This window comes from Notamacropus eugenii, chromosome 2 (assembly GCF_028372415.1).
Source record: "Notamacropus eugenii isolate mMacEug1 chromosome 2, mMacEug1.pri_v2, whole genome shotgun sequence".
NCBI classification, from domain to species: domain Eukaryota; kingdom Metazoa; phylum Chordata; class Mammalia; order Diprotodontia; family Macropodidae; genus Notamacropus; species Notamacropus eugenii.
In genome coordinates this window covers 70,561,872-70,587,277 of record NC_092873.1, presented here as the reverse complement: position 1 = coordinate 70,587,277, position 25,406 = coordinate 70,561,872, and the positions used below count along the sequence as shown (strand labels likewise).

The window sequence follows — 25,406 nt, the reverse complement described above, 5'->3', positions numbered from 1 at the left end:
AAGGGGCACAAATTACCCAACGTCCCAGGCCTTGTCCCCAAGGCTACCACTTCAGTTAGGAAACAACCCCTGGACATGGACACACTGGAAGAGGCCATGAGTGGAGTCATGTGGTGTCTACAGCCCACCTCAGAGGACACTTTCTGAGGACCCAGGCTCTGCAGGGGAGGTGACCCGCCCAACGCCATGTGGTGGACAGCTTCTAGAGTGGTGCCACTGGGCACACCAGGGACAGCTCATGTCCAATGTCCTTGGTTTCATTTAAAGTCTCTTTTGATGGAGAAGACAACAGTCCTTTTCTTGCTTAAGTATCTCTGGGGGCAGATCATTGTCTTCAAGCTAGGTTATCCAAGTCAACACCCCCATTTGGCAGACAAAAAGACTGAGACAGGATTAGCCCCAGATCCCCAACAGCAGCCAGAGGCAACCGCTGGTACTGCAGCTCTCAGTCAGAGAGGTTAGTGTCCCACCCCATAAGAGCATCCGCAGCTGCTCTGCTCTCCCCACCCCATGCCCAGGTCTGTGAGCCCCCAAATGATGGGTGGGCCTCTCCTTCAGGGTCTATGCAAGGAAGCAGGCATCACCTGGGAGATAGGGCACACAGATGAATAATCACAGTATCGCCTGCCCTCCATGTGTTGCCTCACTTTCTAGGCACTAAGAGACTTCAGACATCGTGGGAGACAGAACACTCTAGCCAGAGGGTCTAGGGGGCTTTCTCAGGAAGATAGTGCCCAGGCTGGGCCATGAAGGACAAAAAAATTACAATCAGCAGCGTTTTGGAGGAATCAGAGATGGGCACCAAGGATGCATGCAGAAATGGTCAAGAGGAGGATAAGGAGACACACAGCAGTTGACTCCCCTTCAATTGGGGAAAAAAGCCCTTAGCCAGGGAGAAGTTGGAGAAATCCTAGTCCTCCTTTGGTTAGGGAGGAAGAGAAAAATATACAGAAGGTTCTGCCCCAGACCTGTCCCACCCAGCAGCAGCTTAAGGCTGGTGCATCTCCGATGCCTGGGCAGAGGCTCTCGAGCTCTGTTTGTCAGGATGGTCATTTGGACCCCAAGGTGGCCTGACCCCTCGTGTCCAGCCAATGCCAGACCTGGGCCCTAGCTCCTCTGTAAGTCTCAGCTCCTGTGTGTGTGTAGGCATGTGTGAATGGGGCAGGGGGACACGAGGCAGGGGGACACGAGGCAGGGTCTGCAGGATCTCCTCCATCACAGTCGTAACTTCATTACCGATAAAGAAACTGGAGATGCTCAGCTTGGAGAAGGTCTGATGTGACAACTGTACTTGAGGACCATGGGCACTGGCTCTGGGGAGGAGGGAATCAGCCTGATTCTGCTTGTCCCCTGAGGGCAGAATGAGGGCCAACAGTGAGGCCAATTTGGGCTGAATATCAGGAAAAGTCTCCCGATGGTATCGGCTCTCCAAAGTGGGAGGATCTGTGCCAGGAGAATCTGAGCTCCCCTGCCTTGATGGCTTCCCCAGCACCAGGATGCTGAAGAGGCAGCCTTTCCCCAGGGAAGGCTTGACTGGGAGGCTTGAGCATCCAAAGGGACTAAGCGCTGGGAGGACTCACAAAGCGCTTGATCCCAAGGCAGGTAAGGCAAGATGCCTGTGCCCATTTTAAAAATGAGGAAGCACCTCAGCGAGCCTAGGGGGCTTCCCCAGGGCCTTCTGCTCTTCTTCTGACTCTTTTGTGCCAGAGATCATGGGCAACTCTGACTAGGTAGAAACGGGGAACAGCATAAGCAGATTAAGTCAATGAATAGGATTTCCTCATATTGCCAGACACTTGATGCTAATTATCAAGAACCTACTATGTTGGGGCACCTCATGCTAGGTGATGGGAAAAAAATCCAGAGAGAAAAGTAATCTTTGCCCTCAAGGGACCTCCAGTCTAAGGGGGCCAGGCCCCAGAACCTCTGGAAAGAGAACCTCCTGCTTCCACAAGGGTTGAGCTTCATTCAGAGCTTCTTCAGTGTTTGAATTCCAAACTAGAAATAATTAGCGTTTATTCTTAGAAACAACAGAAGTGCCAGCTTCGGGGCATCCTGAGCTCTGAAAAGCTGGAACCATTTGGAGAGGCGTCTCCTGATCATGCCTGATAAATGATTGGCACCAGTATTGGCAGCACCTTGCCATGCACACCTGGCTCCCCGCAGCAAAGCTCTTTGAAGGAGCAAGACTGGGCACACCCACTTTCCGATGTCCCATCCATCCTAACCTGGGGCAATCCTGAGAGCTAGAACTGAATCTAATCCTGCTTACAAGGCTTCTCTGCCACCCACTAGACTCTTCTAGGGCCTTTGCTGCCTCTGCCCCAGGAGCCTGCACCTCCCTTTGCTCCTAAGCTCTGGTGATGGGCATTGTGGCAGAGCAGCAGCAGATGTCAGGCATGATGATTCCCACTCTACAGATGAGAAACCCTAGGTCTTTCTGGCCCCAGAAAGGCAGCTTCATTGTACAATGGCTAGAGCACTGGACCTGGAGTCAGGAAGGTCCAAGCTCAAATCTGACCTCAGACACTCATGGGGCATGTGACAAGTCCCTTTACCTTGTCTGCCTCAGTTTCATCAATTGTAAAGCAGAATAATAACAGCACCTACCACACAGAGTTGTAGCAGATGCTTAATAAATGCTTACCTCTTTCCCTCCCTTCCCTTCAAAGCTAACATTCTGTCCACACCATAAAAAAAAGAGAAATGGGAAGATCTCCAACTGAAAGTCCCCACCTGGACCACATTGCACAGCTGATCAGATGGAGAGGCCGAGCCCCTTCACGACTGAGTTGAAGAAACTGCAGAAGTGTCTCCTAGGGAAAGGAAACATTTGGCAAGATCTTCATGTGCTGGAAAGGCTGCCCCAGGGGAAGGAGACTAGCTTGCTCCCAGAGGCCAGAATTGTGGGAAACAGCAGAGGCAGATCCCTGCTTGAGGTCTGGATGTCATGATGAAGGCTGGCTCAGTATGAAACAGACCTCCTGGGAAGGCGGGGGACTCCCCCTTGCTGAAGGAAGCCCAGCTCAGGGCGTGATCCTGGGTGAGAAATGACCCCTCCCCAGGCAGGGCCTATGCTGGATGTCAGTGAGGTCCCCCTTAACTCTGAGACTCCCAGCTTCTTTGATGACGCCCATCTCTCTGTTGCCAGGAAAAGAACTCCAGTGGGTTGGCCATCTCAGCGTTTCTTGGAAATCCTATTTTGGCCTCTTGGGAGGGACTGGATCGTGCCCAAGTTGGTGATTGTCAGAGCCATAGGCACTGTGCCAGGGCAGTTTCTGAAATGCACCGCTTGTGGTTTCCTTGAGGGGGGGCTTCCCTGGTCTGCCCATCAGAGGGAGGCCAGGTAGGGGTAAACAGGTGATTTAGAGCCTGACACTAAAGTAGGCCTTGTTCTTCCCCAGTCACTTCAGTTCCTCTGCCTTTACTTTCCTGCAGATCTTTGTATTTATTTATGTTTCTGTCCTCCATTTAGACTGTAAGCTCCCTGAGGTCAGGACTGTCTTTTTCTCCTTTTCGTATCCTCAAAGCTACTACTTAATGAAAGTTTATTGATTGAAAAAAAACCTACTAAAGCTGAGATTGGGAGCTACAGAAACCAAGGCAACTGCTGCTGACCAGTAGCCTGGCCTGGGGTTGGGGAGGCCCATTTCCCCTGCCCAAGGAAGGCACAAAGCTGGCCATGCTGAGCTAGGTTCCTTCTCCAATCCTCTCCCATCCTTCAACCAAACTCTGGGTGTTTCTAGGCTCTTTCTCCATCTTTCCTTATCAGCCACCACCTACAAAGCCTCTGTCCACTGCTATGATGCCTTCCGGGTCACATCTGCTGTCCATGGTCCTGCTCAGATCACACACTTTTCCCTGATTCTGCTGGGTAACCCCTCAAATTGCTGCCCAACTTCCAGACATAGTCCCAGAGGAGGCCCTAGGACTCCTGAGCCAGTGGCCTTTCCCTGCCTTCTGGAACCTTTTCTGGAGGAAAGAGTGATAACAGCAGCCCAGCAGGGTCACAACTGCTTGGCTTGTCCAGTGTCCTCTATACACACAGGCAACTAGAAGCCTTTGTTTGGCCAGTTCCCGAGGGGCTCCCTCTCAAGCAGAGCGCCATCCATAAAAGAAAGAAGGAAGATTTAGGAACCCTCATTTCTATCCTAAAATGGGCCAAGCTGCCTGGGGCGGAGATGGGGAGGGAGCTGTACTTGGAGGTCTGCCAGCAGATGGTAGGTGTCCCTGTCTTGGGCACATTCCTCAGTAGGTACCTGTTAGGGTATGGGCAGGACTTTGGGATTCTGTGGTTCTGGGAAGCAAGCTGCTTTCTTGCTTACATATCATTGTACTGGGAAACTGATAGAGTCATATTTGCATTTCTATGACTCAGGACAAAGTTTGAAACTCACCAGACATAGATTTAACCTGATTGTCCAGACAGAACAGGGCCATAGCATTTAAAGTTCAAGGGATGGTTTGAGTTCAAGCCCTAATTTCACTGATAAGGAGCCCGAGGCCAAGAGATCAAGGCATTTCTGCCAGACAGGATCAGATTCTAACCCACCTCATTGGATATTAGGACTGTATTGTTGAATTTAACAGAATCAGCTCCAATCCCTTTAGAAGTGGGACAGAGCCATTTTATCGGGTTGGGATGGAGCCTGGAGGTACCCAAACCAGGGACAAATGAGAAGCCAAGGACCAATCTGGAGTCAAAAGCAACAGGAAACTAAAACAGGTCAGTGAAGAGATGCATGAAAACAGAAGTAGAAATAACCATAAAAGGTGGATGCCATCAGAAACACACACATGCACACACATACACACACTGCAGAGAGCTATAAAAGCCTGGTCAGGGGGATTGGAACTGTGAAAACCCATCCTTCCTCTGCTCCTCTCCCAAGATACCACCCACCCCTGACAATATGTGCCACACCAGCTGCTCCCCTGGCTGCCAACTGACCTTCTCTGTGCCCGTCTGCTGTGTCCGTCCCTGCTGCCGCCCAACCGGCCCCATGGTGATCAGCTTCCACAGACCAGGCAGCTGCTCCCCCTCATGCTGTGAAGGCAGTCCCTGCCAATCCACCTGCTGCCGGGCTGGTCCCTGCAGCCCAGTCTACTGTGTGCCCAGCCCCTGCCAGTCTGCCTACTTCATACTTGTCTACTGCAAACCAGCTCTGTGTGTGCCTGTGTGCTGCAAGCCTGTGGCCTGTGGGGTCCCCTCCTGCCAGGTCTCCTACAGCCCCTCCTGCTACTGAGCACATGTTGTCCCAGTTCACTTGACAGGAGCCTGGAGCATCCACTTCACAGGTCACAGTGGTCATGACCACTTGCCACTGGGCAGGGCCTTCACTCCTATCCCACATGTGGGAGACAAATTATGGTTCTGCTGGAACTCACAACCCAGGAGACCCAGGCTAGGTCACTGTTGTCAGAACCCAGTTGTGCCTTATCACGCCCCATGGGAGGTCCCAGGACACTAGGGTCTGGCTCTCCACCATGTCCCTCCTTGCTTTGCTACCACTACCGCATCATGCCCCTCAGTAACCCCCCAAAACCAAGCCTGTAATAAACTCAAAAGGAGACATGTCTAAAAAGAACTTGGCTCCTGTTTTCTAAAGTCTGACTGTGCACAGGGACTGGGTCACAGAAAGGGAGAGTTTCCCATAGTTTTCTGGTGGGGATGTTATGACCCAAGAGGGACAAGACCAACTCATGGGCACCTGGAAGGGATGTGGGTAATGGGCTCTTAAGGATTTCTGCAGCTTTAGAGTCCCCATATTGGAGTGTGCTCCCTCCCACTTTGCATCTGGGGCTCCCAGGACCAAATCATCACCTCTTATTTCATCCCTCTCCTGCTAATTCCAATCTGGATTGACCTCACCTCCTTCAATCTGCTCTTCCCTCTGACTGGAGGGCAGGAGGCAGAGGGTCAGACTCCTCCCAGACCCTTCCTTGGAGAGGACACAGACTGGGCCCACAGAGCCCCCAGCTTACACCTGCTGCTGTGACAGGATTCACCTTCACAGAACAAGCTCGCACAGAATCAAGTACCCCTAGGCTTCAGCCCCCCTTCCTGAATCCTTCATCCTACTCTCATGAGATTGTAAGGTCCTGGGGGACAGGGAATGTCTTTCTTTTTCATTAGTTATGTCCGAAGTTCTTAGAACACTGCTGGCACACAGTAGATGCTTAATAAATATGGACTGGATGGGCAGGAAGTTCTCCTGAGGGGACACTGCCTTGTGCTCTGGCTCATTAGAGAAGACAAGCAGTTTTTATGGGGATAAGATTCCATCCCTCTGGTGCTTTGCGGGAGGGAATACAGGTGATTTGCCCTGAAGCAAGATGTTGGTGTAGTCAGGCCCAGAGACAAGAGAAGGGACAGGGAATATTGTAGACTATGAACAGGACATCTGTGAGGAGCACTGGGCAGCCTGGTGCCTGTGCGTGTGCGTGTGTGTGTTTGTATCTGTTGTGCTGGGGGAACCAGCTGTCAAATGATTCCCACTGACCATACCAAACACCAAATGGCTTGCACCTGGACATCTCTCACTTCCAGGCAGCCTCCCCATCCCCATGGCCCAGCACTCGAAAATGTCCCCAGAGGTGTGTGAACAAATCCCTGGCCATCCTGGAGGATGTAGGTTAGCATAAATGGTACACTTGCCTAGAAGGGCTGGCTGGTCTCCCAATACAAACTTATGTCTCCTCAAAATATAGGGAAGGTTCAGAATAACCCTCCCTTATCCCCAGGAATTCCCAGGTTGGGCCATGTACAGAAACGCTGCCTGATCCTGACTCTCAATGCTACCCCTTCTGACAAAGAAACACAGGTGCTTGAGTCGGTTCACAGAATCCTCAGCCCACCGATTTCCCTCTCTGTCACAGAGTGATCAGGACTTGGTGCTGTGACACATAGAAGTTGAGGCTTCGTAAATGTTGATTAAAGGGTGGAAATGAAAAGCAAATGGAGGAAGTTTGTGGGTCACTGACAATCTACGGGAAAATATCACCATCACTTAATGATGGGCGCTGAGGGAAGCAGCCAGCTGTAAACAACAACGGGGAAGCAGCCTCTGTCCCCCTGGGAACATCCTCCTGCAGGATGGATATAAAGGCCCACAGGGATACACCATCCTCACACGCAGCCCCAAGCTGAACTCACATACACACACATACACATACACACACACAGACACACAGACACACACACACGTAGAAAGACCCACAAGCACAGTCCCAGCGAGGCTCCAGCTCCTACCTGCAGCAGCCCCTCCCTCACAGCCCTTTGCCCCTCTCTGCTGCCCAACGCTCCCCCACGCAGCTGCTCCCACCATGGCAAACACCTGCTTTTCTGGGTCCTGTGTTCCCACAAACTCGGCTGTCTCCGTCTGCTCCAGTGACAGGAGCTGTGGCAGCAACGTCTGCTTGCCCAGTTCTTGCACGGGCTCCTCCTGGCAGCTGGATGACTGCCCAGAGAGCTGCTGTGAGCCCAGCTGCTGCAGCCCCTGCTGCTGCCCAGCGCCATGCTGCCCACCGACCTGCCCCCTGACCCTGCTGTGCCGTCCAGTCTGCTGCGTGCCCGCCACCTGCCAAACAGCCTGTGAACTCAGCCCCTGCCAGCCTGTCTGCACCTCCTCCTGCTCCCCATCCTGCTGCCACACATCCAGCTGCCAAGCCCCTACCTGCTGCGTGCCTGTCTGTGCACTGCAGTCCTGCTTCCGCGTCCCTGTGTGCTACAAGCTCAGCTGTTGTGGGACCACAACCTCTTGTCCAGTGTCCTCCTGCTGCCAGCCCAGCTGCTGCCGCCCTCCCTGCTGTGTGTCCCTCGTCTGCCGGCCTGTGTGCAGCCCACCCACCTGCTGTGTGCCTCTCTCCTGCACACCCTCCTGCTGCACCAACACATCCTCCTCCTCTTGCTGCTGTGCACCCTCCTGCTGTCCCGCCCCCACCTGCTGCCGCCCTTCCTCCTCTGTGTCCCTCATCTGCCGCCCCACCTGCGGCAAACCTGCCTGCTGCCCTACCACCTGTGGACTGAAACCTTGCTGTTGACCACAGGGTGCTCTCCCTTCCTCTCTCTCTCTGCTGCTGAGCCTCCACCCCCGCCCAGCTTCTGCAGGCCTCCTGGGTCCCTCTCCAAACATCAGCCTGAACACCTGGCAGCATCAACCTCAAAGGCACTGACATCACCAGGCCACAGGCAACTCGCTGCACCCACCACCTCACCCACCCCGGGCCCATGCCAGGCCCCCTGCAAACCGTGGCTGACCCCAGCCCTGGCACCTGCTTTGCCATGCACCTGACTCAGTGTCTATCCACCTGGCACTGCCTGCAGCTCTCAGGCTCTCTCTAGGTTCAAAATGTGTGGCCATGGCCCAGGCCATGAGCCCTCCTGGCAATAAACCGCATCAGCTCACCTCCCTGCCTCTCACGTGCCCTTTTCTCCTTAGCCTCAGCCCACTGGGGGAAGCGGGAGCGTCAGTCCTGCACAAGGCAGCCTGCAGAGCCCAGCAGGCCGTAGCACGCAGTGCACAAAATGACCCCCGTGACACGCACGCACCTCAAAGTGGTCCCTGCAGAGCCGTGTCCTCACTCATCCCTCCCCAACCCACACTGTCCTGTGCCCTTCCATTCACATGCCCACCAGCCCTCTGTCCTCCAGGATTAAACTCTTTCCCTGCACCCACCAACACCGCACTGGCCAAGAGGCCAGCTCCCACCCAGGAGTGACCTCCCCGTGCACTGAGCATGGATGTCACCTTCTCCTCCCCACACGTCTCTGTGAAATGTCCTCCCTGCTCTTCAGCACAAGACTTTCTTGGGTCCAACTACCAAGGAACAGGCCTGGGCGGTTCAGGGGACCCTGGAGGGAACACTCTGTGTACAGAAACAGAGAATGAAATCAGAAGGGGGAAAGAGACACGGTGGTTCATCTGGACAAGTCGCCTTGCTCGCAGTCTACAAGACCAAGGACATCTCCACATGATCGCACGTACTCAAACACACACACACATGCCCCTCCATCCCCCTCTTCATGCTGACTCCCACTTTTCCCACCAGGGAAGACGACTCTGTCTTCATAAAGGGACATTATCCCCAACAAGGGCACAGACAGGACTCCAGTCACCTGGTCCAAAGAGGGGACAGCAGGTGTCTTGGTTCACGGACCCATTGGTTACGAGGCTGCCCAGCCTCTGTCCACCAGAGGAGGAGGGAAAGACACCCAAAGTGGGAGGAAGCCTGACCTCAGCAGGAGGGTCTTTCCAGACCGTTCTGAGGGAGGACGTGACAACTGTGCCCAGGGACGTGCAAGCATATCAGACAGGAGAGAGAGGAAGCTGCTTCACCTCCTTCACCAAGAGTGTGAACAGACAGAGGCATGGGAGAGATGCAAATGCAGGTGTTGGAGGAGATCCTGACAAAGTGACTGGAGCCACCCTCTAAGGGCGCATAGGAATCCCTGTGATCTGAGGGACGTCGGAGAAGCCCAGGGACCACGGAGCCCATGAGCACATGGAGAGGGCATCCCCACAAGCTTGCCGACATCTCACCGTCTGCCAGGGAGTGTGCCAGGGCTCAGGAGCTAAGGACAAAATGGAGACGGTGACTGCCCTCAGGTCAAGCATCCTGCCAGACACACAGGATGAAGATGGACAAGCAGTATCAGGTCATTGCAGGGGGGACAGTGGGCACTGGAAACTCTAGGGATCTGAAGAGTCTTCATGCGGGAGAGCACACAGGAGCTCAGGCTCAGAGGAATATGGGCCGCAAAGAATAGGAGGGAGAGCATTCCAGGCATGGGGATCAGTGCGGGCACAGGCATGGAGGGTGGAGAATACATGCTGGGCAGCCCCTGGAGCTGAGAATTCAAACAAAGTTTGAATCAATCCTCTGCTGCTTGGGCTCCCTTTGGCGTGACAATCAACACCAAGAAAACAGAGGTTCTCCACCAGCCAGCGCCACACCACCTCTACCTGCAAACATCCCTTAGAGTCAATGAAGAAGGTTTGAGTACTGTGGAGAGTTCACTTATCTCAGCAGGACACTTTCCAGGGATGTGCCAATAGATGAGGGGGTGGATGCATGTACCGTCAGAGCTAGCTCAGTGTGTGGGAGGTGCCCAAGGAACCTCTGGGGAGAAGTGGTATTAGACTGAGTACCCGACAGAAGGTCTAGAGAGCCGAGCCCTTGTGCTGACCTCACTCTTGGTGCCTGGGAAACCTAGACAGTCCACCAGCCTCATATCAGCAGATGGAATCGCATCCATTTGAATTGTCTTAGGAAGATTCTGAAGATCGCCTGGCAAGATCCGGTACTGGACACTGAGGTCCTTAATCAAGCTGAGCTGCCAGGCGTTCAGACTCTGCTGCAGGGAGCGCAACCCCAACGGGCGGGCCACGTTGCTTCAATGGCACACGTGCATTGACACTTTTCTGGAGACCTCTCACAGGGAAGGCCCTCGCATGCTGGCCAGAAGAAGTGACAGAGGGACACTCTTAAGGTATCTCTCAAGAATTTGGGAATCAACGTCACGACCTGGGAGACACAGGGATGGTGCCTGCTGTCATAAAGAATACAAAGTGCGACGTTTCTGGACATCCACAGCCCTGCCAATATCCCCCACTGATCTCCATGCAGCCTGGACAACACAATTCAGTGTCAAGGGTACGTTTAGCCAGGAGGGCCTGCTGGTGTCCTAAAGCAAACCCTGCGCCCCAAGCTGCTGGGAAGGCTCAGAATGCCCATTCCCGACCCCCACCGCACCCCCCCGTCCCTTCCATATCCAAGGCCTTTGTACGGGAAGCCTCCATGATCCTCCCTATCAGTGCTTCTCCCTCCTCACATAGCCCCCAGGTGGTTGCCTCTTTTCTGGGGACCCTCGCAGCCCTCCAGCTTTTCCTTCAGTCACTGGACACTCAGGACTTGGTCTTGTGCCAGACCAGGAGTAGAGGGTTCATAGATGTTTACTAAAGGGTGGAAACAGAAATCAAATGGAGTGTATTTACGGGCTGCTGGTCATCTCCTGGACAACGTCACCATCACCTAATGATGGACCCGGAGGGAAGCAGCCAGCCGTAAACAACAACGGGGAAGCAGCCTCTGTCCCCCTGGGAACATCCTCCTGCAGGATGGATATAAAGGCCCACCGGGATACACCATCTTCACACACAGCCCCAAGCTGAACTCACATACACACACACAGACACACAGACACACACACACGTAGAAAGACCCACAAGCACAGGCCCCGTGAGGCTCCAGCTCCTACCTGCAGCAGCCCCTCCCTCACAGCCCTTTGCCCCTCTCTGCTGCCCAACGCTCCCCCACGCAGCTGCTCCCACCATGGCAAACACCTGCTTTTCTGGGTCCTGTGTTCCCACAAACTCGGCTGTCTCCGTCTGCTCCAGTGACAGGAGCTGTGGCAGCAACGTCTGCTTGCCCAGTTCTTGCACGGGCTCCTCCTGGCAGCTGGATGACTGCCCAGAGAGCTGCTGTGAGCCCAGCTGCTGCAGCCCCTGCTGCTGCCCAGCGCCATGCTGCCCACCGACCTGCCCCCTGACCCTGCTGTGCCGTCCAGTCTGCTGCGTGCCCGCCACCTGCCAAACAGCCTGTGAACTCAGCCCCTGCCAGCCTGTCTGCACCTCCTCCTGCTCCCCATCCTGCTGCCACACATCCAGCTGCCAAGCCCCTACCTGCTGCGTGCCTGTCTGTGCACTGCAGTCCTGCTTCCGCGTCCCTGTGTGCTACAAGCTCAGCTGTTGTGGGACCACAACCTCTTGTCCAGTGTCCTCCTGCTGCCAGCCCAGCTGCTGCCGCCCTCCCTGCTGTGTGTCCCTCGTCTGCCGGCCTGTGTGCAGCCCACCCACCTGCTGTGTGCCTCTCTCCTGCACACCCTCCTGCTGCACCAACACATCCTCCTCCTCTTGCTGCTGTGCACCCTCCTGCTGTCCCGCCCCCACCTGCTGCCGCCCTTCCTCCTCTGTGTCCCTCATCTGCCGCCCCACCTGCGGCAAACCTGCCTGCTGCCCTACCACCTGTGGACTGAAACCTTGCTGTTGACCACAGGGTGCTCTCCCTTCCTCTCTCTCTCTGCTGCTGAGCCTCCACCCCCGCCCAGCTTCTGCAGGCCTCCTGGGTCCCTCTCCAAACATCAGCCTGAACACCTGGCAGCATCAACCTCAAAGGCACTGACATCACCAGGCCACAGGCAACTCGCTGCACCCACCACCTCACCCACCCCGGGCCCATGCCAGGCCCCCTGCAAACCGTGGCTGACCCCAGCCCTGGCACCTGCTTTGCCATGCACCTGACTCAGTGTCTATCCACCTGGCACTGCCTGCAGCTCTCAGGCTCTCTCTAGGTTCAAAATGTGTGGCCATGGCCCAGGCCATGAGCCCTCCTGGCAATAAACCGCATCAGCTCACCTCCCTGCCTCTCACGTGCCCTTTTCTCCTTAGCCTCAGCCCACTGGGGGAAGCGGGAGCGTCAGTCCTGCACAAGGCAGCCTGCAGAGCCCAGCAGGCCGTAGCACGCAGTGCACAAAATGACCCCCGTGACACGCACGCACCTCAAAGTGGTCCCTGCAGAGCCGTGTCCTCACTCATCCCTCCCCAACCCACACTGTCCTGTGCCCTTCCATTCACATGCCCACCAGCCCTCTGTCCTCCAGGATTAAACTCTTTCCCTGCACCCACCAACACCGCACTGGCCAAGAGGCCAGCTCCCACCCAGGAGTGACCTCCCCGTGCACTGAGCATGGATGTCACCTTCTCCTCCCCACACGTCTCTGTGAAATGTCCTCCCTGCTCTTCAGCACAAGACTTTCTTGGGTCCAACTACCAAGGAACAGGCCTGGGCGGTTCAGGGGACCCTGGAGGGAACACTCTGTGTACAGAAACAGAGAATGAAATCAGAAGGGGGAAAGAGACACGGTGGTTCATCTGGACAAGTCGCCTTGCTCGCAGTCTACAAGACCAAGGACATCTCCACATGATCGCACGTACTCAAACACACACACACATGCCCCTCCATCCCCCTCTTCATGCTGACTCCCACTTTTCCCACCAGGGAAGACGACTCTGTCTTCATAAAGGGACATTATCCCCAACAAGGGCACAGACAGGACTCCAGTCACCTGGTCCAAAGAGGGGACAGCAGGTGTCTTGGTTCACGGACCCATTGGTTACGAGGCTGCCCAGCCTCTGTCCACCAGAGGAGGAGGGAAAGACACCCAAAGTGGGAGGAAGCCTGACCTCAGCAGGAGGGTCTTTCCAGACCGTTCTGAGGGAGGACGTGACAACTGTGCCCAGGGACGTGCAAGCATATCAGACAGGAGAGAGAGGAAGCTGCTTCACCTCCTTCACCAAGAGTGTGAACAGACAGAGGCATGGGAGAGATGCAAATGCAGGTGTTGGAGGAGATCCTGACAAAGTGACTGGAGCCACCCTCTAAGGGCGCATAGGAATCCCTGTGATCTGAGGGACGTCGGAGAAGCCCAGGGACCACGGAGCCCATGAGCACATGGAGAGGGCATCCCCACAAGCTTGCCGACATCTCACCGTCTGCCAGGGAGTGTGCCAGGGCTCAGGAGCTAAGGACAAAATGGAGACGGTGACTGCCCTCAGGTCAAGCATCCTGCCAGACACACAGGATGAAGATGGACAAGCAGTATCAGGTCATTGCAGGGGGGACAGTGGGCACTGGAAACTCTAGGGATCTGAAGAGTCTTCATGCGGGAGAGCACACAGGAGCTCAGGCTCAGAGGAATATGGGCCGCAAAGAATAGGAGGGAGAGCATTCCAGGCATGGGGATCAGTGCGGGCACAGGCATGGAGGGTGGAGAATACATGCTGGGCAGCCCCTGGAGCTGAGAATTCAAACAAAGTTTGAATCAATCCTCTGCTGCTTGGGCTCCCTTTGGCGTGACAATCAACACCAAGAAAACAGAGGTTCTCCACCAGCCAGCGCCACACCACCTCTACCTGCAAACATCCCTTAGAGTCAATGAAGAAGGTTTGAGTACTGTGGAGAGTTCACTTATCTCAGCAGGACACTTTCCAGGGATGTGCCAATAGATGAGGGGGTGGATGCATGTACCGTCAGAGCTAGCTCAGTGTGTGGGAGGTGCCCAAGGAACCTCTGGGGAGAAGTGGTATTAGACTGAGTACCCGACAGAAGGTCTAGAGAGCTGAGCCCTTGTGCTGACCTCACTCTTGGTGCCTGGGAAACCTAGACAGTCCACCAGCCTCATATCAGCAGATGGAATCGCATCCATTTGAATTGTCTTAGGAAGATTCTGAAGATCGCCTGGCAAGATCCGGTACTGGACACTGAGGTCCTTAATCAAGCTGAGCTGCCAGGCGTTCAGACTCTGCTGCAGGGAGCGCAACCCCAACGGGCGGGCCACGTTGCTTCAATGGCACACGTGCATTGACACTTTTCTGGAGACCTCTCACAGGGAAGGCCCTCGCATGCTGGCCAGAAGAAGTGACAGAGGGACACTCTTAAGGTATCTCTCAAGAATTTGGGAATCAACGTCACGACCTGGGAGACACAGGGATGGTGCCTGCTGTCATAAAGAATACAAAGTGCGACGTTTCTGGACATCCACAGCCCTGCCAATATCCCCCACTGATCTCCATGCAGCCTGGACAACACAATTCAGTGTCAAGGGTACGTTTAGCCAGGAGGGCCTGCTGGTGTCCTAAAGCAAACCCTGCGCCCCAAGCTGCTGGGAAGGCTCAGAATGCCCATTCCCGACCCCCACCGCACCCCCCCGTCCCTTCCATATCCAAGGCCTTTGTACGGGAAGCCTCCATGATCCTCCCTATCAGTGCTTCTCCCTCCTCACATAGCCCCCAGGTGGTTGCCTCTTTTCTGGGGACCCTCGCAGCCCTCCAGCTTTTCCTTCAGTCACTGGACACTCAGGACTTGGTCTTGTGCCAGACCAGGAGTAGAGGGTTCATAGATGTTTACTAAAGGGTGGAAACAGAAATCAAATGGAGTGTATTTACGGGCTGCTGGTCATCTCCTGGACAACGTCACCATCACCTAATGATGGACCCGGAGGGAAGCAGCCAGCCGTAAACAACAACGGGGAAGCAGCCTCTGTCCCCCTGGGAACATCCTCCTGCAGGATGGATATAAAGGCCCACCGGGATACACCATCTTCACACACAGCCCCAAGCTGAACTCACATACACACACACAGACACACAGACACACACACACGTAGAAAGACCCACAAGCACAGGCCCCGTGAGGCTCCAGCTCCTACCTGCAGCAGCCCCTCCCTCACAGCCCTTTGCCCCTCTCTGCTGCCCAACGCTCCCCCACGCAGCTGCTCCCACCATGGCAAACACCTGCTTTTCTGGGTCCTGTGTTCCCACAAACTCGGCTGTCTCCGTCTGCTCCAGTGACAGGAGCTGTGGCAGCAACGTCTGCTTGCCCAGTTCTTGCACGGGCTCCTCCTGGCAGCTGGATGACTGCCCAGAGAGCTGCTGTGAGCCCAGCTGCTGCAGCCCCTGCTGCTGCCCAGCGCCATGCTGCCCACCGACCTGCCCCCTGACCCTGCTGTGCCGTCCAGTCTGCTGCGTGCCCGCCACCTGCCAAACAGCCTGTGAACTCAGCCCCTGCCAGCCTGTCTGCACCTCCTCCTGCTCCCCATCCTGCTGCCACACATCCAGCTGCCAAGCCCCTACCTGCTGCGTGCCTGTCTGTGCACTGCAGTCCTGCTTCCGCGTCCCTGTGTGCTACAAGCTCAGCTGTTGTGGGACCACAACCTCTTGTCCAGTGTCCTCCTGCTGCCAGCCCAGCTGCTGCCGCCCTCCCTGCTGTGTGTCCCTCGTCTGCCGGCCTGTGTGCAGCCCACCCACCTGCTGTGTGCCTCTCTCCTGCACACCCTCCTGCTGCACCAACACATCCTCCTCCTCTTGCTGCTGTGCACCCTCCTGCTGTCCCGCCCCCACCTGCTGCCGCCCTTCCTCCTCTGTGTCCCTCATCTGCCGCCCCACCTGCGGCAAACCTGCCTGCTGCCCTACCACCTGTGGACTGAAACCTTGCTGTTGACCACAGGGTGCTCTCCCTTCCTCTCTCTCTGCTGCTGAGCCTCCACCCCCGCCCAGCTTCTGCAGGCCTCCTGGATCCCTCTCCAAACATCAGCCTGAACACCTGGCAGCATCAACCTCAAAGGCACTGACATCACCAGGCCACAGGCAACTCGCTGCACCCACCACCTCACCCACCCCGGGCCCATGCCAGGCCCCCTGCAAACCGTGGCTGACCCCAGCCCTGGCACCTGCTTTGCCATGCACCTGACTCAGTGTCTATCCACCTGGCACTGCCTGCAGCTCTCAGGCTCTCTCTAGGTTCAAAATGTGTGGCCATGGCCCAGGCCATGAGCCCTCCTGGCAATAAACCGCATCAGCTCACCTCCCTGCCTCTCACGTGCCCTTTTCTCCTTAGCCTCAGCCCACTGGGGGAAGCGGGAGCGTCAGTCCTGCACAAGGCAGCCTGCAGAGCCCAGCAGGCCGTAGCACGCAGTGCACAAAATGACCCCCGTGACACGCACGCACCTCAAAGTGGTCCCTGCTGAGCCGTGTCCTCACTCATCCCTCCCCAACCCACACTGTCCTGTGCCCTTCCATTCACATGCCCACCAGCCCTCTGTCCTCCAGGATTAAACTCTTTCCCTGCACCCACCAACACCGCACTGGCCAAGAGGCCAGCTCCCACCCAGGAGTGACCTCCCCGTGCACTGAGCATGGATGTCACCTTCTCCTCCCCACACGTCTCTGTGAAATGTCCTCCCTGCTCTTCAGCACAAGACTTTCTTGGGTCCAACTACCAAGGAACAGGCCTGGGCGGTTCAGGGGACCCTGGAGGGAACACTCTGTGTACAGAAACAGAGAATGAAATCAGAAGGGGGAAAGAGACACGGTGGTTCATCTGGACAAGTCGCCTTGCTCGCAGTCTACAAGACCAAGGACATCTCCACATGATCGCACGTACTCAAACACACACACACATGCCCCTCCATCCCCCTCTTCATGCTGACTCCCACTTTTCCCACCAGGGAAGACGACTCTGTCTTCATAAAGGGACATTATCCCCAACAAGGGCACAGACAGGACTCCAGTCACCTGGTCCAAAGAGGGGACAGCAGGTGTCTTGGTTCACGGACCCATTGGTTACGAGGCTGCCCAGCCTCTGTCCACCAGAGGAGGAGGGAAAGACACCCAAAGTGGGAGGAAGCCTGACCTCAGCAGGAGGGTCTTTCCAGACCGTTCTGAGGGAGGACGTGACAACTGTGCCCAGGGACGTGCAAGCATATCAGACAGGAGAGAGAGGAAGCTGCTTCACCTCCTTCACCAAGAGTGTGAACAGACAGAGGCATGGGAGAGATGCAAATGCAGGTGTTGGAGGAGATCCTGACAAAGTGACTGGAGCCACCCTCTAAGGGCGCATAGGAATCCCTGTGATCTGAGGGACGTCGGAGAAGCCCAGGGACCACGGAGCCCATGAGCACATGGAGAGGGCATCCCCACAAGCTTGCCGACATCTCACCGTCTGCCAGGGAGTGTGCCAGGGCTCAGGAGCTAAGGACAAAATGGAGACGGTGACTGCCCTCAGGTCAAGCATCCTGCCAGACACACAGGATGAAGATGGACAAGCAGTATCAGGTCATTGCAGGGGGGACAGTGGGCACTGGAAACTCTAGGGATCTGAAGAGTCTTCATGCGGGAGAGCACACAGGAGCTCAGGCTCAGAGGAATATGGGCCGCAAAGAATAGGAGGGAGAGCATTCCAGGCATGGGGATCAGTGCGGGCACAGGCATGGAGGGTGGAGAATACATGCTGGGCAGCCCCTGGAGCTGAGAATTCAAACAAAGTTTGAATCAATCCTCTGCTGCTTGGGCTCCCTTTGGCGTGACAATCAACACCAAGAAAACAGAGGTTCTCCACCAGCCAGCGCCACACCACCTCTACCTGCAAACATCCCTTAGAGTCAATGAAGAAGGTTTGAGTACTGTGGAGAGTTCACTTATCTCAGCAGGACACTTTCCAGGGATGTGCCAATAGATGAGGGGGTGGATGCATGTACCGTCAGAGCTAGCTCAGTGTGTGGGAGGTGCCCAAGGAACCTCTGGGGAGAAGTGGTATTAGACTGAGTACCCGACAGAAGGTCTAGAGAGCCGAGCCCTTGTGCTGACCTCACTCTTGGTGCCTGGGAAACCTAGACAGTCCACCAGCCTCATATCAGCAGATGGAATCGCATCCATTTGAATTGTCTTAGGAAGATTCTGAAGATCGCCTGGCAAGATCCGGTACTGGACACTGAGGTCCTTAATCAAGCTGAGCTGCCAGGCGTTCAGACTCTGCTGCAGGGAGCGCAACCCCAACGGGCGGGCCACGTTGCTTCAATGGCACACGTGCATTGACACTTTTCTGGAGACCTCTCACAGGGAAGGCCCTCGCATGCTGGCCAGAAGAAGTGACAGAGGGACACTCTTAAGGTATCTCTCAAGAATTTGGGAATCAACGTCACGACCTGGGAGACACAGGGATGGTGCCTGCTGTCATAAAGAATACAAAGTGCGACGTTTCTGGACATCCACAGCCCTGCCAATATCCCCCACTGATCTCCATGCAGCCTGGACAACACAATTCAGTGTCAAGGGTACGTTTAGCCAGGAGGGCCTGCTGGTGTCCTAAAGCAAACCCTGCGCCCCAAGCTGCTGGGAAGGCTCAGAATGCCCATTCCCGACCCCCACCGCACCCCCCCCGTCCCTTCCATATCCAAGGCCTTTGTACGGGAAGCCTCCATGATCCTCCCTATCAGTGCTTCTCCCTCCTCACATAGCCCCCAGGTGGTTGCCTCTTTTCTGGGGACCCTCGCAGCCCTCCAGCTTTTCCTTCAGTCACTGGACACTCAGGACTTGGTCTTGTGCCAGACCAGGAGTAGAGGGTTCATAGATGTTTACTAAAGGGTGGAAACAGAAATCAAATGGAGTGTATTTACGGGCTGCTGGTCATCTCCTGGACAATGTCACCATCACCTAATGATGGACCCGGAGGGAAGCAGCCAGCCGTAAACAACAACGGGGAAGCAGCCTCTGTCCCCCTGGGAACATCCTCCTGCAGGATGGATATAAAGGCCCACCGGGATACACCATCTTCACACACAGCCCCAAGCTGAACTCACATACACACACACAGACACACAGACACACACACACGTAGAAAGACCCACAAGCACAGGCCCCGTGAGGCTCCAGCTCCTACCTGCAGCAGCCCCTCCCTCACAGCCCTTTGCCCCTCTCTGCTGCCCAACGCTCCCCCACGCAGCTGCTCCCACCATGGCAAACACCTGCTTTTCTGGGTCCTGTGTTCCCACAAACTCGGCTGTCTCCGTCTGCTCCAGTGACAGGAGCTGTGGCAGCAACGTCTGCTTGCCCAGTTCTTGCACGGGCTCCTCCTGGCAGCTGGATGACTGCCCAGAGAGCTGCTGTGAGCCCAGCTGCTGCAGCCCCTGCTGCTGCCCAGCGCCATGCTGCCCACCGACCTGCCCCCTGACCCTGCTGTGCCGTCCAGTCTGCTGCGCGCCCGCCACCTGCCAAACAGCCTGTGAACTCAGCCCCTGCCAGCCTGTCTGCACCTCCTCCTGCTCCCCATCCTGCTGCCACACATCCAGCTGCCAAGCCCCTACCTGCTGCGTGCCTGTCTGTGCACTGCAGTCCTGCTTCCGCGTCCCTGTGTGCTACAAGCTCAGCTGTTGTGGGACCACAACCTCTTGTCCAGTGTCCTCCTGCTGCCAGCCCAGCTGCTGCCGCCCTCCCTGCTGTGTGTCCCTCGTCTGCCGGCCTGTGTGCAGCCCACCCACCTGCTGTGTGCCTCTCTCCTGCACACCCTCCTGCTGCACCAACACATCCTCCTCCTCTTGCTGCTGTGCACCCTCCTGCTGTCCCGCCCCCACCTGCTGCCGCCCTTCCTCCTCTGTGTCCCTCATCTGCCGCCCCACCTGCGGCAAACCTGCCTGCTGCCCTACCACCTGTGGACTGAAACCTTGCTGTTGACCACAGGGTGCTCTCCCTTCCTCTCTCTCTCTGCTGCTGAGCCTCCACCCCCGCCCAGCTTCTGCAGGCCTCCTGGGTCCCTCTCCAAACATCAGCCTGAACACCTGGCAGCATCAACCTCAAAGGCACTGACATCACCAGGCCACAGGCAACTCGCTGCACCCACCACCTCACCCACCCCGGGCCCATGCCAGGCCCCCTGCAAACCGTGGCTGACCCTAGCCCTGGCACCTGCTTTGCCATGCACCTGACTCAGTGTCTATCCACCTGGCACTGCCTGCAGCTCTCAGGCTCTCTCTAGGTTCAAAATGTGTGGCCATGGCCCAGGCCATGAGCCCTCCTGGCAATAAACCGCATCAGCTCACCTCCCTGCCTCTCACGTGCCCTTTTCTCCTTAGCCTCAGCCCACTGGGGGAAGCGGGAGCGTCAGTCCTGCACAAGGCAGCCTGCAGAGCCCAGCAGGCCGTAGCACGCAGTGCACAAAATGACCCCCGTGACACGCACGCACCTCAAAGTGGTCCCTGCAGAGCCGTGTCCTCACTCATCCCTCCCCAACCCACACTGTCCTGTGCCCTTCCATTCACATGCCCACCAGCCCTCTGTCCTCCAGGATTAAACTCTTTCCCTGCACCCACCAACACCGCACTGGCCAAGAGGCCAGCTCCCACCCAGGAGTGACCTCCCCGTGCACTGAGCATGGATGTCACCTTCTCCTCCCCACACGTCTCTGTGAAATGTCCTCCCTGCTCTTCAGCACAAGACTTTCTTGGGTCCAACTACCAAGGAACAGGCCTGGGCGGTTCAGGGGACCCTGGAGGGAACACTCTGTGTACAGAAACAGAGAATGAAATCAGAAGGGGGAAAGAGACACGGTGGTTCATCTGGACAAGTCGCCTTGCTCGCAGTCTACAAGACCAAGGACATCTCCACATGATCGCACGTACTCAAACACACACACACATGCCCCTCCATCCCCCTCTTCATGCTGACTCCCACTTTTCCCACCAGGGAAGACGACTCTGTCTTCATAAAGGGACATTATCCCCAACAAGGGCACAGACAGGACTCCAGTCACCTGGTCCAAAGAGGGGACAGCAGGTGTCTTGGTTCACGGACCCATTGGTTACGAGGCTGCCCAGCCTCTGTCCACCAGAGGAGGAGGGAAAGACACCCAAAGTGGGAGGAAGCCTGACCTCAGCAGGAGGGTCTTTCCAGACCGTTCTGAGGGAGGACGTGACAACTGTGCCCAGGGACGTGCAAGCATATCAGACAGGAGAGAGAGGAAGCTGCTTCACCTCCTTCACCAAGAGTGTGAACAGACAGAGGCATGGGAGAGATGCAAATGCAGGTGTTGGAGGAGATCCTGACAAAGTGACTGGAGCCACCCTCTAAGGGCGCATAGGAATCCCTGTGATCTGAGGGACGTCGGAGAAGCCCAGGGACCACGGAGCCCATGAGCACATGGAGAGGGCATCCCCACAAGCTTGCCGACATCTCACCGTCTGCCAGGGAGTGTGCCAGGGCTCAGGAGCTAAGGACAAAATGGAGACGGTGACTGCCCTCAGGTCAAGCATCCTGCCAGACACACAGGATGAAGATGGACAAGCAGTATCAGGTCATTGCAGGGGGGACAGTGGGCACTGGAAACTCTAGGGATCTGAAGAGTCTTCATGCGGGAGAGCACACAGGAGCTCAGGCTCAGAGGAATATGGGCCGCAAAGAATAGGAGGGAGAGCATTCCAGGCATGGGGATCAGTGTGGGCACAGGCATGGAGGGTGGAGAATACATGCTGGGCAGCCCCTGGAGCTGAGAATTCAAACAAAGTTTGAATCAATCCTCTGCTGCTTGGGCTCCCTTTGGCGTGACAATCAACACCAAGAAAACAGAGGTTCTCCACCAGCCAGCGCCACACCACCTCTACCTGCAAACATCCCTTAGAGTCAATGAAGAAGGTTTGAGTACTGTGGAGAGTTCACTTATCTCAGCAGGACACTTTCCAGGGATGTGCCAATAGATGAGGGGGTGGATGCATGTACCGTCAGAGCTAGCTCAGTGTGTGGGAGGTGCCCAAGGAACCTCTGGGGAGAAGAGGTATTAGACTGAGTATCCGACAGAAGGTCTAGAGAGCTGAGCCCTTGTGCTGACCTCACTCTTGGTGCATAGGAAACCTAGACAGTCCACCAGCCTCATATCAGCAGATGGAATCGCATCCATTTGAATTGTCTTAGGAAGATTCTGAAGATCACCTGGCAAGATCCGGTACTGGACACTGAGGTCCTTAATCAAGCTGAGCTGCCAGGCGTTCAGACTCTGCTGCAGGGAGCGCAACCCCAACGGGCGGGCCACGTTGCTTCAATGGCACACGTGCATTGACACTTTTCTGGAGACCTCTCACAGGGAAGGCCCTCGCATGCTGGCCAGAAGAAGTGACAGAGGGACACTCTTAAGGTATCTCTCAAGAATTTGGGAATCAACGTCACGACCTGGGAGACACAGGGATGGTGCCTGCTGTCAAAAAGAATACAAAGTGCGACGTTTCTGGACATCCACAGCCCTGCCAATATCCCCCACTGATCTCCATGCAGCCTGGACAACACAATTCAGTGTCAAGGGTACGTTTAGCCAGGAGGGCCTGCTGGTGTCCTAAAGCAAACCCTGCGCCCCAAGCTGCTGGGAAGGCTCAGAATGCCCATTCCCGACCCCCACCGCACCCCCCCGTCCCTTCCATATCCAAGGCCTTTGTACAGGAAGCCTCCATGATCCTCCCTATCAGTGCTTCTCCCTCCTCACATAGCCCCCAGGTGGTTGCCTCTTTTCTGGGGACCCTCGCAGCCCTCCAGCTTTTCCTTCAGTCACTGGACACTCAGGACTTGGTCTTGTGCCAGACCAGGAGTAGAGGGTTCATAGATGTTTACTAAAGGGTGGAAACAGAAATCAAATGGAGTGTATTTACGGGCTGCTGGTCATCTCCTGGACAACGTCACCATCACCTAATGATGGACCCGGAGGGAAGCAGCCAGCCGTAAACAACAACGGGGAAGCAGCCTCTGTCCCCCTGGGAACATCCTCCTGCAGGATGGATATAAAGGCCCACCGGGATACACCATCTTCACACACAGCCCCAAGCTGAACTCACATACACACACACAGACACACAGACACACACACACGTAGAAAGACCCACAAGCACAGGCCCCGTGAGGCTCCAGCTCCTACCTGCAGCAGCCCCTCCCTCACAGCCCTTTGCCCCTCTCTGCTGCCCAACGCTCCCCCACGCAGCTGCTCCCACCATGGCAAACACCTGCTTTTCTGGGTCCTGTGTTCCCACAAACTCGGCTGTCTCCGTCTGCTCCAGTGACAGGAGCTGTGGCAGCAACGTCTGCTTGCCCAGTTCTTGCACGGGCTCCTCCTGGCAGCTGGATGACTGCCCAGAGAGCTGCTGTGAGCCCAGCTGCTGCAGCCCCTGCTGCTGCCCAGCGCCATGCTGCCCACCGACCTGCCCCCTGACCCTGCTGTGCCGTCCAGTCTGCTGCGTGCCGCCACCTGCCAAACAGCCTGTGAACTCAGCCCCTGCCAGCCTGTCTGCACCTCCTCCTGCTCCCCATCCTGCTGCCACACATCCAGCTGCCAAGCCCCTACCTGCTGCGTGCCTGTCTGTGCACTGCAGTCCTGCTTCCGCGTCCCTGTGTGCTACAAGCTCAGCTGTTGTGGGACCACAACCTCTTGTCCAGTGTCCTCCTGCTGCCAGCCCAGCTGCTGCCGCCCTCCCTGCTGTGTGTCCCTCGTCTGCCGGCCTGTGTGCAGCCCACCCACCTGCTGTGTGCCTCTCTCCTGCACACCCTCCTGCTGCACCAACACATCCTCCTCCTCTTGCTGCTGTGCACCCTCCTGCTGTCCCGCCCCCACCTGCTGCCGCCCTTCCTCCTCTGTGTCCCTCATCTGCCGCCCCACCTGCGGCAAACCTGCCTGCTGCCCTACCACCTGTGGACTGAAACCTTGCTGTTGACCACAGGGTGCTCTCCCTTCCTCTCTCTCTGCTGCTGAGCCTCCACCCCCGCCCAGCTTCTGCAGGCCTCCTGGATCCCTCTCCAAACATCAGCCTGAACACCTGGCAGCATCAACCTCAAAGGCACTGACATCACCAGGCCACAGGCAACTCGCTGCACCCACCACCCTCACCCACCCCGGGCCCATGCCAGGCCCCCTGCAAACCGTGGCTGACCCCAGCCCTGGCACCTGCTTTGCCATGCACCTGACTCAGTGTCTATCCACCTGGCACTGCCTGCAGCTCTCAGGCTCTCTCTAGGTTCAAATGTGTGGCCATGCCCAGGCCATGAGCCCTCCTGGCAATAAACCGCATCAGCTCACCTCCCTGCCTCTCACGTGCCCTTTTCTCCTTAGCCTCAGCCCACTGGGGGAAGCGGGAGCGTCAGTCCTGCACAAGGCAGCCTGCAGAGCCCAGCAGGCCGTAGCACGCAGTGCACAAAATGACCCCCGTGACACGCACGCACCTCAAAGTGGTCCCTGCTTGAGCCGTGTCCTCACTCATCCCTCCCCAACCCACACTGTCCTGTGCCCTTCCATTCACATGCCCACCAGCCTCTGTCCTCCAGGATTAAACTCTTTCCCTGCACCCACCAACACCGCACTGGCCAAGAGGCCAGCTCCCACCCAGGAGTGACCTCCCCGTGCACTGAGCATGGATGTCACCTTCTCCTCCCCACACGTCTCTGTGAAATGTCCTCCCTGCTCTTCAGCACAAGACTTTCTTGGGTCCAACTACCAAGGAACAGGCCTGGGCGGTTCAGGGGACCCTGGAGGGAACACTCTGTGTACAGAAACAGAGAATGAAATCAGAAGGGGGAAAGAGACACGGTGGTTCATCTGGACAAGTCGCCTTGCTCGCAGTCTACAAGACCAAGGACATCTCCACATGATCGCACGTACTCAAACACACACACACATGCCCCTCCATCCCCCTCTTCATGCTGACTCCCACTTTTCCCACCAGGGAAGACGACTCTGTCTTCATAAAGGGACATTATCCCCAACAAGGGCACAGACAGGACTCCAGTCACCTGGTCCAAAGAGGGGACAGCAGGTGTCTTGGTTCACGGACCCATTGGTTACGAGGCTGCCCAGCCTCTGTCCACCAGAGGAGGAGGGAAAGACACCCAAAGTGGGAGGAAGCCTGACCTCAGCAGGAGGGTCTTTCCAGACCGTTCTGAGGGAGGACGTGACAACTGTGCCCAGGGACGTGCAAGCATATCAGACAGGAGAGAGAGGAAGCTGCTTCACTTCCTTCACCAAGAGTGTGAACAGACAGAGGCATGGGAGAG

The 25,406-nt window shown here is 56.4% G+C and overlaps 5 protein-coding genes and 1 pseudogene across 5 annotated transcripts in view; 5 read left to right on the top strand and 1 right to left on the bottom strand.

Annotated features, from left to right (window-relative positions):
- The window catches only part of TSPEAR (thrombospondin type laminin G domain and EAR repeats), a 41,887-nt gene extending 41,699 nt beyond the window's left edge, over positions 1–188 (bottom strand). The window contains exon 1 of the mRNA XM_072637990.1: positions 17–188. Coding sequence (XP_072494091.1) covers positions 17–188 — 172 coding nt within the window. The remainder of the gene's footprint in view (positions 1–16) is intronic.
- Positions 189–7,269: 7,081 nt separating this feature from the next.
- Positions 7,270–8,566, top strand: LOC140525446 (uncharacterized). Its single transcript, XM_072640863.1, has one exon. It carries the CDS (start codon positions 7,327–7,329, stop codon positions 8,041–8,043), a length of 717 nt encoding a protein of 238 aa, XP_072496964.1. The 5' UTR covers positions 7,270–7,326; the 3' UTR covers positions 8,044–8,566.
- Positions 8,567–11,105: 2,539 nt separating this feature from the next.
- LOC140525445 (uncharacterized) lies at positions 11,106–12,574 on the top strand. The gene has a single exon (XM_072640862.1). The coding sequence runs from the start codon at positions 11,335–11,337 to the stop codon at positions 12,049–12,051; it is 717 nt and encodes a 238-aa protein (XP_072496963.1). The 5' UTR covers positions 11,106–11,334; the 3' UTR covers positions 12,052–12,574.
- Positions 12,575–15,113: 2,539 nt separating this feature from the next.
- LOC140525444 (uncharacterized) lies at positions 15,114–16,488 on the top strand. Its single transcript, XM_072640861.1, has one exon. It carries the CDS (start codon positions 15,343–15,345, stop codon positions 16,057–16,059), a length of 717 nt encoding a protein of 238 aa, XP_072496962.1. The 5' UTR covers positions 15,114–15,342; the 3' UTR covers positions 16,060–16,488.
- Positions 16,489–18,865: 2,377 nt separating this feature from the next.
- Positions 18,866–20,238, top strand: LOC140525442 (uncharacterized). The gene has a single exon (XM_072640860.1). It carries the CDS (start codon positions 19,350–19,352, stop codon positions 20,064–20,066), a length of 717 nt encoding a protein of 238 aa, XP_072496961.1. The 5' UTR covers positions 18,866–19,349; the 3' UTR covers positions 20,067–20,238.
- A 2,890-nt stretch (positions 20,239–23,128) lies between these two features.
- Positions 23,129–24,172, top strand: LOC140525443 (uncharacterized; annotated as a pseudogene).
- The last annotated feature ends 1,234 nt before the right edge of the window (positions 24,173–25,406 follow it).

Coding starts and splice junctions, on each gene's coding strand:
- LOC140525446 (XM_072640863.1), top strand. CDS start 7,327: ATGGCAAACACCTGCTTTTCTGGGTCCTGTGTTCCCACAAACTCGGCT.
- LOC140525445 (XM_072640862.1), top strand. CDS start 11,335: ATGGCAAACACCTGCTTTTCTGGGTCCTGTGTTCCCACAAACTCGGCT.
- LOC140525444 (XM_072640861.1), top strand. CDS start 15,343: ATGGCAAACACCTGCTTTTCTGGGTCCTGTGTTCCCACAAACTCGGCT.
- LOC140525442 (XM_072640860.1), top strand. CDS start 19,350: ATGGCAAACACCTGCTTTTCTGGGTCCTGTGTTCCCACAAACTCGGCT.